General features: G+C 43.1%; 1 protein-coding gene across 3 annotated transcripts in view; it reads right to left on the reverse strand.

The window, feature by feature from the left end:
- The window catches only part of MTHFD1 (methylenetetrahydrofolate dehydrogenase, cyclohydrolase and formyltetrahydrofolate synthetase 1), a 66,156-nt gene that overhangs the window by 13,723 nt on the left and 36,714 nt on the right, over window positions 1-15,719 (reverse strand). For all 3 annotated transcript variants that reach the window (XM_074956362.1, XM_074956364.1, XM_074956365.1), the window contains exons 16-23: window positions 15,442-15,544; window positions 11,255-11,331; window positions 10,349-10,489; window positions 7,716-7,784; window positions 3,175-3,286; window positions 2,914-3,053; window positions 1,703-1,744; window positions 469-569 (exon numbers count right to left, since the gene is read on the reverse strand). In XM_074956362.1, coding sequence (XP_074812463.1) covers window positions 469-569; window positions 1,703-1,744; window positions 2,914-3,053; window positions 3,175-3,286; window positions 7,716-7,784; window positions 10,349-10,489; window positions 11,255-11,331; window positions 15,442-15,544 — 785 coding nt within the window. The remainder of the gene's footprint in view (window positions 1-468; window positions 570-1,702; window positions 1,745-2,913; window positions 3,054-3,174; window positions 3,287-7,715; window positions 7,785-10,348; window positions 10,490-11,254; window positions 11,332-15,441; window positions 15,545-15,719) is intronic.

Genomic DNA, 15,719 nt, shown 5'->3' on the forward strand with positions numbered 1-15,719 from the left:
ACATACCAGAAACTATTCACTTCGGATGGCAAATCCTTAGCTGATTACTCAGTTTCAGACTGGCTGCAATCTGCAACTGGAATCAGTTTAATACCAGTTCAAAGCTTTGTTGCTTGTATAAAAAGGGACAATAGCGACAGCATAGACTATTATATACTTAATCTTCAGGACACCAGAAGCATCTTCTGATCACAATCATTTAGTTGGCAAGAATGAAAATTACTGGCTCAATAAACAACAATCCTATTTTATCAAGATTAAAACTAGCCGGGGAAAGAATTTAAGAGATTGACAAAGGAGCTCTCTTAGTCATATTTATCAGACAATTTTGTTCAATGCAAGATACTAGTTGGTAGCAGTTTATACATTAGTTTATAGAAAGCAAGAAAAAGGTGACATTTCAGAATACCGGCACTTCACACTTGTGGAATGGCTGCAAACACAGCTCTGACTACTAGCCTCACTTACTTGAAAGCATTGACAGCCACTACCACGGGAGTGCCAAAGGTCCGGGCATTCTGGATTTGTTTGCCTAAGTTACTACAACCTGTTGCCAAGAGCTGAAGATTCTGCAATGATATCAAGGAGAAACGAGATACACTTTGTGAGGAGCAGTGAAACTTCGACCAGGAATTTCTGACTTTAACAGCAGATGGAACTAATAATGATAATAGTATCAAAATAGAAATAAGGCCTTAAAGACAAATTTTCATGCTGCAGCTTTCTACAAATACCACTGTTTTGTTGAATGACAGATAAGTTACCTTACGGGAAAGGAATGACCATCTCTAACCAGAACAATGAAATCAAATGATTATTACTAGTTTAACAGCTTAAGATATCTTCAGTTAGTTTCAACTGCCAACCAAAGGTGGAAGGAATCAAGTCTCTGAAGTCCTTGATTTCCTTTTAATCCATTCCCTGCATAAGCAGAGACAGAAGCTCAATAACTCCTACAGTAAAGCCTCATTTTCATCCATGACGCATTCTTGTGAAGTGTTGAATGTCATTAACACTGAATTTCGTGACACTGAAGTCTGTGTTAACAGCTTTGGGTTTATGCATATTTACATTTGCAGTGTTTCAGGTTATCAGCATGGGATGCTGGCCATTTCATTACTAGTTGTGCAAAGGGGAATTCACACAGAAGTTGCACAAGCAAAGACGTGAGCCTCATTAATAAACAGGGGCCATACTAATTAGCCAAGTGTACAAACGCATCCATGTAAAGTTATGACTTTAACCTATTTCCCTTCCACACTTGCAAAAACAGTATTCCTCTGATGCTAAGGAAGTCTGTGAAAGGAGGAATTACACACAAACCCTGAATATTTGAAGTAACAGTGTTTCAGCAAGGCAATTAATCTATACACAGCTCCAGCACTGAAGGGGTCATAGGCAGCAGAATGGAAATTACCATGAAAAAAAATCAAGCACTTGGACAATTACATGAGCTCAGGAGAAACTGAAAGCTCTGAACACTGACTGGGTCAATAATGATAACTGCTTGAGAGAGCACAGCCAAACTGTCATTATAAAAATGAAACATTACAGGCTAAGATAATACTTAGACAGCAATAATAAAGAAATACTCTGACAGCAGCAGAAGTGATGCACACTAGTTATTGGTTGTGCACTGCATGACAATTAAAGCAGCTGGTTAGCCAATGGCAACAATTGGATTTATAATGATCAGAATTACCTCTTCGGTGTATTCCTTTGGTAAGGGTACCCCAGCAGTGACCTGCAAGAAACGCAAGAGACTCCTATGAATGATAGCAATTTGCACTGAGTTGTATCTCATTTCAGGTTAAGAATTAGACCCTATTCTGCAGTCTCCTTTCTTCATAAGACACTCATCTTTTCCTGAATACAAGGATATTGCAGAGTTACATATTCCGGATGTGACAGAGATGTCCCAGAGTGCAGAGGCTTCATTACAATAATAAAAACCAAGCAGGGCATGCATCTCTAATGTACCAAACAAAGTCATGTACAGCCTTCAGGGATACATTATTAACTTTTACCACTGACAGTCTCAAAACAAAAGCATGCACAGGACAGATTGTCAGAAGAGCCAGTGGCACACACAAGAGCTCATTAGAAAAAGGATGTACAGCTCTACAGTCCAGGCTGGAAAAACAACACCCAAATGCGATTCACTTTGCCAACAACCACTTTAGCTTCTTAGACCTGGGAAGGCTTCAGGGCGGAGACGAAGGCTACAGGGGATAATGGACTGGGGAAAAGGCTATAGGGGAGCAGAAGGAGACACACGTTGAAGGCAGAAAGGACCAAGAGGGGATGGGCGGGGCAGGCAAGGGCTGACAACTGCAAAATTCCAGATTCACTATCAGTGTGGGTGGAGGTTTCCAGTTCCTAGGAGAACTTTGCTTTGAGAGCTCTTTGGGACATAGGCTGCATCTCCATACCACGGGGAGAGCACGTACTATGGTGTTATTTGGTAGCGTCCGCAGAAACCATATGGGCAAACAAGACAGTGCAACAGGGATTTGGCCACCAGAGGAAGCCACAGCTCCCAGACTGCGTCACTAAAACGAGTGGTGAGTCTATGGAAGGCCAGAAAACAAAGCCTGATAGAGGGCTCCTCTATTGGAAGTAATTGCAAAAGTGCCTCTCCACTCAGGACCCGTTGAGGCAGCTGAGTTGTTCTGGAACAGCAGGGGTTAAAAACCTCCCACAGAATCAAATTTGCAAGAGTCAGATACAAAACAAAGTGTAGATTAATGAGCCAGACATATGCCCCTGGGATGAAATCCTGGCCCCAGTGAAATCCATGGGAGTCAGGATCTTAGCCTGCTTTTACCTCTAGCTACCCACAGGACTTCAAAAGGATTCATTTATAACAAGAATTGTCCCTTGGGCCTACAGAAAGTATTGCCTCATACTCACAGTGGGTCCTCCTCCATGCATTTTCAGAGCTCTGACAGTGGCAACCAACACAACCACGTGGGGCCGGAGGCCAGAATACCGGCACTTAATGTTGAAAAACTTTTCCATGCCAATGTCTGCTCCGAAACCTGCTTCTGTTACTGTAGGCGGAATAAAGAGCACATTAAAACGGTGAGCAGAGAAGTCAGCTCTCTTTAAAAAAAAAAAAAAAAAAAGGAAGTCTCTTTTCCAAGAGGAAAGACAGCAAACACATAAATTTACCAACAAAGCCTTCCTGACCCACGAGCTTCAGTGCAATTTTATCTGCCAGGACAGATGAGTTGCCATGTGCGATGTTGGCAAAAGGTCCGGCATGAACGAACACTGGAGTCCCCTGGAAGAGAGCGGACAGGAGAAAACAAAAAAGGGAAGATTCAGTACCTTCTGAAACTTTGCAAGGCTAAGGACCACAGCATTTGAGGTTGAGAAAAATACACTTGTGGCAAACAGCAGTTCTTAAAGCCTTCTGATCAAACATTCATTCCCAGTAGTAAGAATCTGAAGCAAAAAGCATTTTAATAATCTGCAGAAGTGGAGATATTAATCCTCCCAGGAAAGAGATGGTTAAATTATAACAATACTTTTCACTTCTGTAGCACCTTCCGTCAGAGGCTCTCAAAACATTTCACAAACATTCTATCATCCAAGTATTACAGACAGGAAAACTCAGGCAGAGAGATTACGGCCCACATTTTTAAAGGTATTTAGGTGCTGCTGAGCTCAGGTTCAATTCTTACATTTTCCAAACAAAAAAATAGTGCAGATTTATTCTGCTTGGGGCTGGGAGATAGAAAGGGTAGTGCAATCTAGTGACTGAAGCACAGGTCTGTCAAAGGGGACTCTTGGGTTCTAATCCTAGCTGTGCTGCTGACTTGCTGCATGACCTTGACAAGTCATTAAGGCCCAGATCTGTCTATGGGATTTAGGCTCCTAAGTGCCTAATTCTTTCTGAAACTGATTTAGGCTCCAAAAAAATCTGGGCCTCAGATCATGCCGCATGCTAATCGCAGAGCTGGGATTAGAACCCAATGGTATGTCTACATTGCAATTAAAACACAGCGGCTGGCCAGTGCCAGTTGACTCGGATTTGAAGGGCTTGGCTTAAGGGGCTATTTAATTGCAGTGTAGACATTTGGGCTCAGCGTGGAGCCCAGGCTCTAGGACCCTGCAAAGTGGGAGGGTCCCAGAGCTCAGGCTGTAGCCCAAACCCAAATGTCTACACTGCAATTAAACGGTCCGTTAGCCCAAGCCCTGCAAGCCTGAGTCAGCTGGCACAGGCCAGCCACGGGCATCTATTTGCAATGTAGACATACCTCAGGAATCCCCATTCCCAGACCAGTGTGTTACTCACTAGACTGGGCTGCATCTTCTATCTCCCAGCTCCAAGCAGAATAAATCTGCACTGGTTTTTGTTTAGAAAATGTAAGAGTTGAACCTAGCAAGTAGAGAATGCATCATCCTGGAGGCTCCTGGTCTCTGGGGGTATGCTATTCTGTAGCTGGGAGCAAGCCTCCCAGCCTCGGCATGCTAGTGGCTCAGACTGGAGCTTGGGCTCTTATGCCCCAACACCACAAGTCTATGGACCTGGGCTCCCAGATGCATTGCAGACCCACTCTGGGTACATGTGTATGTGGGTGTAAAGAGGTTGTGTAGGTAAAGGGGAAGAGGGGTAAGGAAATGACTCTTTCTGGGTGATTCAGGCACCATGGTGACTGGCTCTAGGGAAGTCCTCTCCAGCCCTCCTTACACAGAGGAGTTACTTACTAGTAACTGGAGCTTCTTTCTTCAAGATGCGTGGCCCCTATCTGTGTTCCACCATGGGTTACACATGTGCACCATGCGCCCGGAGAATTTGAAAGCTGCGTCTGTTGGCCCACGCATGAGCCTTGGCTCACCCTGTGTCTCCGACTGAGAGGATAAAGACTCTAGAGGAAGTGCCCGCGGCACAGACTGCATATTGGAGAGCGGTCTTTGCTACCACTTTTCCTTCATCTATCAACACCTGGAAACAAGCTCTGTCCTGTTGTGGCAGACTGTCAGTGAACTCCACCAACTTGGAGCAGTTCAAGAAGTCATATTTGGCCAGTAGTGCCTGATACTTGGCTATCTTGAGCGGGCGGCTAGATGACGAAAAGACCTTTCTCTCCAATAGGTCTAGACATATCTTCTTTGTCAACAGGGGCAGATCAGGGATGGTGCTGTCTAGCCTTTTCAGAAGCCGCTTGGACTACCAAAGAATTGGGAGAGGATCAAGAAAACAAGAACTCAGACCCTTTGGCTGGCACTTAATAGCAGCACTTTCCAGCCCTCTTGAGGGCAGGAGCGCAGGTAGCAGGAGTGCGCCAAACAGCCCTAGCTGGCTCCATTGTAGCCTTATTAACGGGGGGGCACTATTTTGTTGGATCCAGATGGGTAGAGGATGTCCAGGAGTTTGTGTTGGGATTCCTGAACCACTTCCACAGGAATCTGAAGTTTGCCAACAATTCTATGAAGATAATCCTAGAACTGCCTGAACTCAGCAGGGAGGGGGAGACACAGGGGTTACCGCTTCCTCTGGAGAGGACGATGGCAGTCTTGCCGGCTCTGGCAGAACCGCCGAATCTGGTGTGTTTTGCTCTTCCTCTTCGAAAGGATCCATGTGGGGGATCTGAGTGCCTCCTTCAAGGGGAGGAAAGGAGTGACTCTCTAGCAGACCTGACCGACTCTGCAGGGGGGTGCCTGGTTCCAGGGCCCCCAATATAGCCAGTAGGAAGGGTTGAAAGGGTGATGTGCAGGCTCCCATGTCACAGAGCGCCAGTGGCTCAGAGCTAAATGCGGAGGTTGGTTCCAAGGTGGTGCAAGTGTTTTGGGTGGCAGAGGAGATGTAGGGTAAGGAAACGAAAGCTCCTCTGGATCGGTGTCTCCCGATGAGGAGAAAACTGATTCCTGCTCTAGAGGCGGTGGTGCTGGAGGGAAGCGGCATCTCGAGGAAGGACCAGGCGATAAACTTCTTCAAGCAGTCAACATCTCTGGAAAGGAATGGACCTGAGAAAGGGGATTCCAGAGTGCACGGGACCCAGTTCTTCCCGAATTGAGAGGGATTGTGTCTCTGTCCGGACTATCAGAGCCAGAGAGGGTGCTGACGAGGACGGTGCCGGGATAGTCAGTGAACAGTCTTCAACGGCGCTGACAGATCCAGAGGTTTGGGAGGTGCCGATGACAGTACTGATGGAGCCTAATGTTTATGGACTTTCTCGTCAAGCCTCGGGACTTAGGACACACTAAGTTCTCTTGGGCTGAAGTGTTGGGCTTGCTCAGAGCCCAGTCCGACTTCTTTGAAGTCTATTTTGAAGAAGATGTAGTCTCATACATATCCCAAGAAGATCCCACCACGGGGGGTCTATGGAGGCAGATTCTCTGGCACCAATGTCAGATTTAGCAGCAGGAGGTTCACTCCTTGCTGAGTCAGACCAATGTACAGGGAGGTTCCCTGGCCTGGGTCCGACTGAGGGCTCACGACTATTTCCATAAGGTATGTTTGGAGGTGGAGTTCTCACCCTTCTTGGGTATGGATGGGAAAGGAGTGGCAGATACTGCACCTTGCTGAGATGTGGCATTGGTGATCGTTGCTGATCAAGAAGATTGTGGGCAAGAAGCGCAGAGTGTGAAATCTGGAGTCTTGGCCATAGTTCAGTACCCCCAACGATTAATCTAACACTAAAACTATGAACTGTACAAAATGCCAAAACTATTTACCAAGGTAAATCATATTTTAAGGGATGAGATTGAAGCTACGGACACAGAGCAGTTCCGACCTGAACCAAGTGGTGATGAGAAGGAATTGGAGTGGTGATTGGTCCGCCCTGCCCTGCCCTTTATCCTCTCGATCCAAGGCACGAGGTGAGCTAGGGCACATGCACGGACCAATGGACACTATTGTCAAATTCTCCCAGCTCCAGGCGCATGCGTAACCCACAGTGGAATACAACAGGAACCATCACTCGAAGAAGAATGTTCAGTTATTTATTTACTCAAACTGTGGGTGGGGGGGTGGGCGGAGTAAAACGTAGCAACTGGATGGGGATGAGAAAACATACAGATAAATCATCATCATCTTGTGCTCTACTCAGTGGTGAAAGGAGATAGAAACGGAGAGTGGGGGCTCTCGGTGCACCAGCCAAGAAGGAGGGGGAGCTGCAGGGGATGCTGCTACCCCAGGCCAGGGAGAGAAAAGGGAGCTCCCCATTGCTTTCAGCAGAGGAGAGGAAGCTGCACTTCCTTGATCCCCCTTGCTCCACTGTAACAACCAGCAGGTATTCAGACTGGACATGGGATCATAGGTCTCACATCTGCTCCTTCACCCCAAACCACAGTCCCCTTTACAAAAATTCTGCTGGAGAACCTTGTGCCAAGCATGGGTAGGAGGAGAGACGAGATCAAGTCACTGGGAGCTGGCATGAGAGTTCCTTCCGGCAACCCCAAAGCCCTTGGGGACAAGCACCCTTCCCCTGGACTAACAGACACAAAATTTCCTCCCTTTAATTAAAAAAAAAAAAAAAAACCCAACCAACCAACCAAAACAAAAAAAACCAAACAAACCGGAAACATTTCACATCCCCCAACTAGTGCTTGAAAGAATGAACAGGAGAGGCAGATCCATTTTTACAGGCATCAAATGAAATTAAAGCTTTGCAATTAAATCAGCTTTTCCAGGCTTCATTTTGAGTTTGCCAGTCTAGTGAATGTACATACCGAAGCAGTCCATGAAGGAGTGTATTGCTCACCTCTAACGTCTGCATGAGGTTTGGCTTCACTGCATCTTTCATTAAGACAGCCAGAGCACCAGTCACTCCCTAAGGGAACAAAGGAGAACAGAACATCAATTCCCAAGATCTACTAAGGCTGTGTTCGTACCATTCTGAAATTCCTAGTCAACACCCAGGCTCTTCCTCCATCATGGTGATCCTTCAAAGAACAGAGCTAGTAGCACTTACTGATGTACCAGTTTCACGATTCAATGCGGCCCACTGAAGAATGCTACATGGTCTAGTCATGCAACAGGGGGGAGATCACTGCAGTGAATAAGACACTCATGTGGAAACAGTGTATTGTGCTAACTGCCTCAGCTTCTCTTTCAGTCACAGCATTATTTCCTTTCATTGATGGTATCTAATCCTATTTAAGATATTAAAAAAAAAAATCTCAATGTCTTTAATGTATTTTTTTTTTCATTTTTGTATCTAAATTTATATTTACTGGCCTCAGAACTAATGCATCCAACTGCCACATTCTACGCAGGTCTGTCTGGCAGAAACAATTTTTTGAAGTGAATTTTGGTGCTTGCAAGAGGTGCCCAATTGTCCTCACTGGAGTCTGAAGTCTTCTATTTATCCACAGAATAGGCTCAGCATGGGCAACAGTAGCTCACTGCTCCACCCTGGAGCCTCAATCCTTCTGATGCCTGCAAAGGGGGAGTGAGTGACCTTATCTTCATGCACATTCCCCATCTGTTAGAGTCATTGGAGAGGGCGTTTTTGTGACTGACACCAGTCCACTAGGTACAGAACTGAGACCACTACAAAGCCCTGGCAGTAACAATTTTAAGTCACTACCACCAACGACTGGATTTGAACGAGTGAGCTAAGATCCATCATCAGTCCCTTGAACCTTCCGGTCTCTTTCACTGAGACAATTTTATTCTCAGCTGGATTGTAGTATTCAATAATACACAAGGAGAATTTGCAATTATTTAAAAAAAAAAAAAAGACATACTGATTCATTTAATTCCTGTTTCAATCTCACTCTGAGAAGGTTTTGTTCGCATTTAATAGATTAATTTTACCCAGCTCCAGAAGAAAATAATGAAAAACTGCAAAGCAATATTACTGATACTAGATTTCTGTATAATTCAATGGACCCTTAGACAGTTCTAACTATTCCCCCCAAACTCCTCAACTGTCTTTGTATCCTATAAGGAACTTGTAGCCATTAAGTTTTGCTCCAAAATTTCTTTCTAACTTTCAAACTTCCAGACAGAACAGTGATATCATTGCTGCTGTCTGTGCCATGTCTGAAGGGCCTGGGCAGACAAGGCTCCCACTGAGTCAGCTAGAGTTTTGCCTGTGTAAGGCCTACAGAGGCATGAGGAGGTGTGCGTGTGTCTTTACTGCATTACATTGTGAGACTGGGCCGGCCAAATCTAGGGGAAGACACTCAAATGGCTGAGAGAAGCAGTGAGTTAGATTTGATGAGATCCTCTACTTTGCAACAATTAGGTAAAGAACAATTATAATTCAAGACTGATTTTACCCAAATTCCAACCAGTATTAACGCACCTCCCTGACAAAGTGCTCTCTGCCTGAGTAACAAGAACGTTTTTCTCCCCTCCCTGAGGTTCTGAACTAGCCAGGCCTGTTTAACTGGGAAAGTCTTGGGGGCAGGAGTTGACATTTGAAAAACTGATTAGTGGATTAGTCACACTGCTCCCATTTCTTTCAATGGACACTGTGTGGCTAAATCCCCTAGTGGGCTTTGAAAGCCTCAAGCAGGGCATTTTCAATGAAGGGCGCCCAGTTTTGGAACTTAGCTTAATTGTTCATCTGCAGAGCCCAAATCTGCTGAATTTTTGGTCATCCTGCAAAGTGACTATTCCACCAAGATTTAAAGTGGGGCAGGATGGATGGGAGGAGCCTTAATATTAAGATATTTGTAACAGTTTCTAGTTTGGGATATTGGCGCAGTGGGTGGATTTTTTTATTGGTACTTTTCATACAGGAGGCCACTTTTCTTGAAGGGCTCATTCCAAACAAGGTGAAATAAACGGAAACATTTCCAAGCATCTCCCTGTTGTGCTGATTGTGGCCTTTGGCAAACGAGGCTTTTGAAAGATATAGTTCCAAATTCAGCAATGACTCACATCTATGTAGGCTCAGGTGGGTGTCAAAGGGACAGTGCTAGGCAATGGACAGCGAGTGTTCTTTTTAGTGGGAAATAGTGGACTTTTTTTTTTTTTTTAATTTTTTTGCAAGGCTGTTTTCTGGAGACCCTGTACTCCTACAAAAATGCAGCCATTCGTGAGTGATTCACCTTAATCATAGTATTTTTTGCCATTGCATATTTCCCCATTAATTCTTAGGGCTAAAACCTCATCTTGACATATAGGAGATCGATCACACACACACAGCCTCCCAGCTGCCCTAGCATCAAGAGGACTGACTCTCTTCTCAGGATGAAATTTGAGCCTCATTGAAGTCAAAACTCAAACTGAAGTGAATGAGACCAGGATTTCATCCTTAGTTTTCAATAGCCTACAATCCCTCCTATGTGGAACCATCTTCTTGTTTTACATCAGAGGACTTTCACTTGCAACAAGGAGAGTTTTACATTTAGGGATGTAGCAATTATATGGCTCTCTTACAAGATCATCTGTAGTCACTGGCTCTCCTTTCTTGCTAGAGGCTACCACCATTTTGCCCAATCGTCTTCTCATATCCCCTAGTCCATCAGTGAGTGCCAAGACTGCCATAATTTCACTTGCCACCGTGATGTCAAACTGGGCCTGTAACAAACAAGGGGGGGGGGGAGGGGAGGGAAGAAATAGAGAGAGAGAAGTGTCAGGGTTGCTAAGCAGAAATTTTAGCTGCACTGAATTCTTGGAAATTTATTTTTGTCATTTTAAAAGAAACAGATCTATAGTATCACAACTAAGAGTGCTTAAAGTTCACAGTGTTTAATTAGGGTTTTTCTGCAATTTAAAGAAAAATGCACAGGCACCACATTACTCTACTAACATCATATGAAAATGTATTTCTCTAGGCACATAAGCTAGTTAATAATGTAGCATCAGAAATCCAGTATAAAGTTTCATGCCACAATGTATTTTAAAGTAATTGGTCTCAATGCTGCAGCATGTGGGAAAAAAAACTACTCATCTCTATAAGAAAGTAAGTCCCTGGAACAGCTGTAAATGGTTATTGCTGCACTAAATAAAATATATTTCTGCATGGCTTGGTTTTAGGTAAAGAGACTCTACACAGATCATTCCAGTCCACCATGAAACCAATGTTCAAGACAAGACTTTTTTGGTGACCAAATTTTAAAACCAAATGTGGCAGGTTTTGGGGTGGGAATTTTAACACTGCTAGGGGCTCTGCTTCACATCCTCTCACCTTCATTTGAACAGGGAGACAGCACAATGCACATTTGTTAATTCCTAGCGGAAGAAAGGCTCACAGAGGTGAACATGACAATTTTATTCAGGGACTGTTTTTCTCCTGCTTGCTTTTCAAAGGGTTAAATGCCCCAAGAGGCAGGAACCAGTTACCGTTCGCGTGAAGCCTTTCTCTGTCGGAGACTGTCCGATAGTGATCTTCCTCAGGAACCTGTCATTTGTGTCCATCACTGCAGGGAGGGGGGAATTGCAGGGAGTAAAAAAGAAACCACCACATTAAGCTAATACATGTGATTTCAAACTCTGAAATATCCATTCGGTCACTCAGAACACGGATATCACTAAGAGAAGGGATAGTGATGAGAAGGACCATACTGTTTAAAAAACTAAAATAACTACTACTAAATACACAACGCTCAAACCTATAGATCTTAAAGCCCTTTTACAAGCTATTACTACATCTTATTTGTATTATGGTAGTATCTAGCGATCACAACCGAGATCAGGGGCCCATCGTATTAGGTGCTGTACAAACACATAGTAAGAGACAATCCCCTGCCTAAATAGCTTACAATTTATGCACACAAGACAAAAGGGAACAGAAGTATTATAATCAAATATTAATAAAATCTAGCTCTTACATCATGCTTTTCATCCCTACATCTCAAAGAATTTACAAAGGAGGTCAGTATACTCCCCATTTTACATATGGGGAAACTGAGGCACACAGAGGTAAAGTGACTTGTCCATGGTCACCCAGCAAGCCAGTGGCAGAGCCAGGAATAGACATTCAGGTCTCTTGAGTACTGGTCCAGTGTTCTATCCACTAGGCAACACTGCCCCCCCCATTTTACAGGTGGAAACTGAAGCAGAGAAAACTCAAGTGACTTGCCCAAGGTTGCACAAAGACTCTGTGGCAGATCTACAAATCAAATCCACAACTGTAGTCCCAGCCCAGTCCCTTAGCCACAAGACTACCCCTCCTCTCTAAAGGGGGCTTGACACTATCCCTCTGGCTGTCTCATCCCCATCAGGCAACAACAAGAGATTGGGAAAATACTAATGGATGAGAGAGAGAGAAATAAGGACCCACAAAGAACTGAGTAAAGAAATGCTCAGACACTACTGTTTTAGTATCAAACAGTTCATTCTTTCTGCATTTCGTAACAGAACTGGGTGTGAGAAATATTCATTCAGAATTCGCTACAGACTTATTTCCAGCCAACTGGCTGCAAGTTTAAATACTTCACAGTATATTGCCAATGATGTTAGTCTCATTAAGTTCTGGGAGCCAGATATGAGAACACATTTCACTTCCCATTGCTGAGAGATATAGGATAATGTCTGGATTCAATCAAAGAAATTAAAATAAATCAGTCCAATAACTTTTTTGGTTTGCTTTTGCTAGTAAAATTCTAACCAGCCTGCTGCACAGACCAAAGGGATCATATTTTTAAAGCACTAGGAAAGCACGAACCTCAGTCTGTTGCTGATATTTGCGAAGTACATTCCTACAATACCTCCCAAAGGACTCTACTCCTGACTACGGGGGTTTGGATTGCAAACATGAATTTGGATACAACTTGGGATCTTTAATCACACTGGTTTTAGAAGCATCTCTTATAGAATGGGCGTGGATTTGTGAGGTAGGAGGTCCTGAATTCTAATCTTAGCTGCACCGTTTTGCCTTTCTGTTTCAATTTCCCCCACCTGTAACATAAGGACAGTTGGCTATTGCCACTGAAGTTGGGCTAATGGTTATTTCCAGTGAACTCACGGGGTAGAGGGAGGGTGCAATATCTGTACAGGGATTTGAAGATATAAAGTACTATATAAAAGGGGCAGTGTCACCTATTGACTAGAGAACCAGACCGGGACTCAGGCTACCTGGATTCTATTCCCAGTTCTATCACTGGCCTGCTAGGAGACTTTGGGCAAGTCATTTCACTTCTTTGTGCCTCAGTTTCCCCATCTGTAAAACAGGGACAAAGATACTGACCTCCTTTGTAAAGCGCTTTGAGATGTATGGATGAAAAGTGCTATAGAACAGCTAGATATCGTTATGTAAATACCAAGTATGATTATTTTAGGGGATTGAGCCAGTGAGTGATTTTAAATTTATTTAAAATTTTGTAAAACCTTTGTAAAAACTAAACTGAAAATTTGTAATGTAATCTTAATATAAAGTTTATAAGAAAATAACTTGTAAATGCATTTTTTAAAAACCTGTCACTATTGGTAGGGTACCTTGTTTGTACGTTACAGAACTGCCATAGGTAAAAAACCAAAACACTGAAAATTAAATCAGCAAACAGGCACATAGCTCTACTCACACACACTACTGACCTCAAATGACTTGTGTGCTTAAAGTTAAGCAAGTGACTTAAGTGTTTACAACATCAGGGGTTAAATTTGTATTTTTATTAAAAACTTCACTCTGAGCAGTGTATAATGTTTGTGAACACAAGCAAAATTGCTTCAGTGTCAAATCAAATGAAAGTTAAAAATGAAACGTCAATTTAGACTTTCAATACATTGATGCTGTCAACTTTTTGCATATACACAGGCCAATCTTTTTAAAAAATAGGCTACTAAATCCATATTTAGGCACCTGAGTGTTGGATTTTCAAAAAACAAATAATTAACTTAGTCAAAGCATTTCAGCTTTCTTGACTTATGGAAGTTCAATACCTCAGAAAACAGGGTTGGTTGCAAATATAGCACAGGATGTTTGCTTGTCAATGTTGTGTTTGAATTTGTACCATTCTCCCAGTAGGATGTTAATGAGTTTCTGGACTTGCCTTTTTAGTATGGATAATGAAACTTCTTAGTTCCTAACTGTAGGAGGATTTCAGATTTTACGCAGACTTTATTTCTACCAAGGCTTGATCTACACACAGATTTTTGTTGGTATAACTATTTCACCTAGGGATGTATGTGATTTTTGTTTTTTAACTGCTATGGTTACACCAATACAAGCCCTAATGTGGATCCAGTAATACCAGTGTAAAGGTACTTTATATAACGAAAGCTTCTTCCTTTACAAGAAGTGGAATAAAGCATGTTAAACTAGACCAGTATAGTAAAAGCATTGTGTGTGTTGACAAGGCCTAATTAAAGACACAAGTACAAAAAACACACTTCAGCATTGTAAGGCTATAAAATGGTAAGAAAATAAAGAACTAGAAACATGAAAATTTTAGAAATCTGATTTTAAAAAAATGAAATTTTTTTAAATCAGTTTTTTTACAAAATTGATTTTATTGTTATTTAAAACATGATTTTTATCCACCCTGGTTCGAACTACAATTTAAATGCTCAAGAGACTACATTCTTTTCTTATTGGAATGCCACAGACAGAAGAAGTTTAACATTCACTTCAGAAAAGAGTTATTCAGGCTGAATTACTGTTACTCAAACATTTCTTGCAATAAATAATTAAATACAGAGAGTTAAGCCATCTGTTCCAAGCTATTCTAGAGGAAGTAAAGGTCCAAACAATGCTGTTTGACATTAAAAATCACTGTTTTAATTAATCAGGTATCATTTCTTCCTGGCAGCTGTAACTGAACCAACTAGCATAGTAGTGAAATCGGTCAATGAAAAGGTTTAAAATCTGCTAACAGAATGACCGGATTAAATTCTACCACCCAGCTAACACAGACCAAAGAAGTGAAATTAATGGATTGAGACAGGAAAAATAAGAGGCAGTGGGGCAGCTTCACAGCTGGCGTAGGTCACCAGAGCGAGCTGAAGACCTGACCCACTCAGTGGTAATGCGAAGGCTGAAGCTGACAGCCCTGTTGGAGTTCGCAGGGAAGGAATAGTACCATATCTACCCTAGGGACTTACCAGCATAGTATCTGAGCACCTCATAGTCTTGCATTTATCCCCACAACATCCATGTGGGAAACAACTTTGGAAATCTGTCCTCATGGTCACGCAGGAAGTTGGTGTCAGAGCACGGAAGTGAACCTGGTTCTACCAAGTGCCAGGACGGAGCTCTAAGGACTTCCCTTCTTCTCAGCATGGGGAAGACTAGGCAGCTAACCAGGGCTGCCAATCTTTGTATTCTCTCACTGAGCTACTGGCAAAGTCTGAAATACAGCTTTGTAGCAATTAACTAAATCTCACCTGAGCACATCAAGATTCAAGCCATCTGTGTCAACTGCTCTAGGACTGAGACTGAAAGAAGAGCCCAAAGAGTGAATCTATCCCACTGAGCATGCACAATGTCAGACCCCCCGTTGTGCCAGTAAACACAGCTCCCTGTACGTTTACAACCCCTCTGTTCACACATTTGTCGCATCCGGCAGTTCAACTGTCTATTGCTCTGGTACCTCTTTGCCATGTTATGGTGGCTGGATCAATATCCAATCTCACAAATTTGTTTCTCTCTTCATCCGTCAATGTCCCGGGGTCAGTTTTCTCAATACCCAGTTTCTGGGGGGAGGAGGGGGAAAAAGGAATAGTCAAAAGGTTGAAGGAAATGAGCCTGTATTAAAATGAGGAGCCTTTGTACAGCAGCTTTCCCCATTTTTAGCAATAAACGGAGGGAGAGGCTGCCTCCCGAGAGCTACTTCTCCCTGCATAAAGCAGCAGTGGAGAATCTGTTTCT

This window comes from Natator depressus, chromosome 6 (genome assembly GCF_965152275.1).
Source record: "Natator depressus isolate rNatDep1 chromosome 6, rNatDep2.hap1, whole genome shotgun sequence".
Taxonomy (NCBI): domain Eukaryota; kingdom Metazoa; phylum Chordata; order Testudines; family Cheloniidae; genus Natator; species Natator depressus.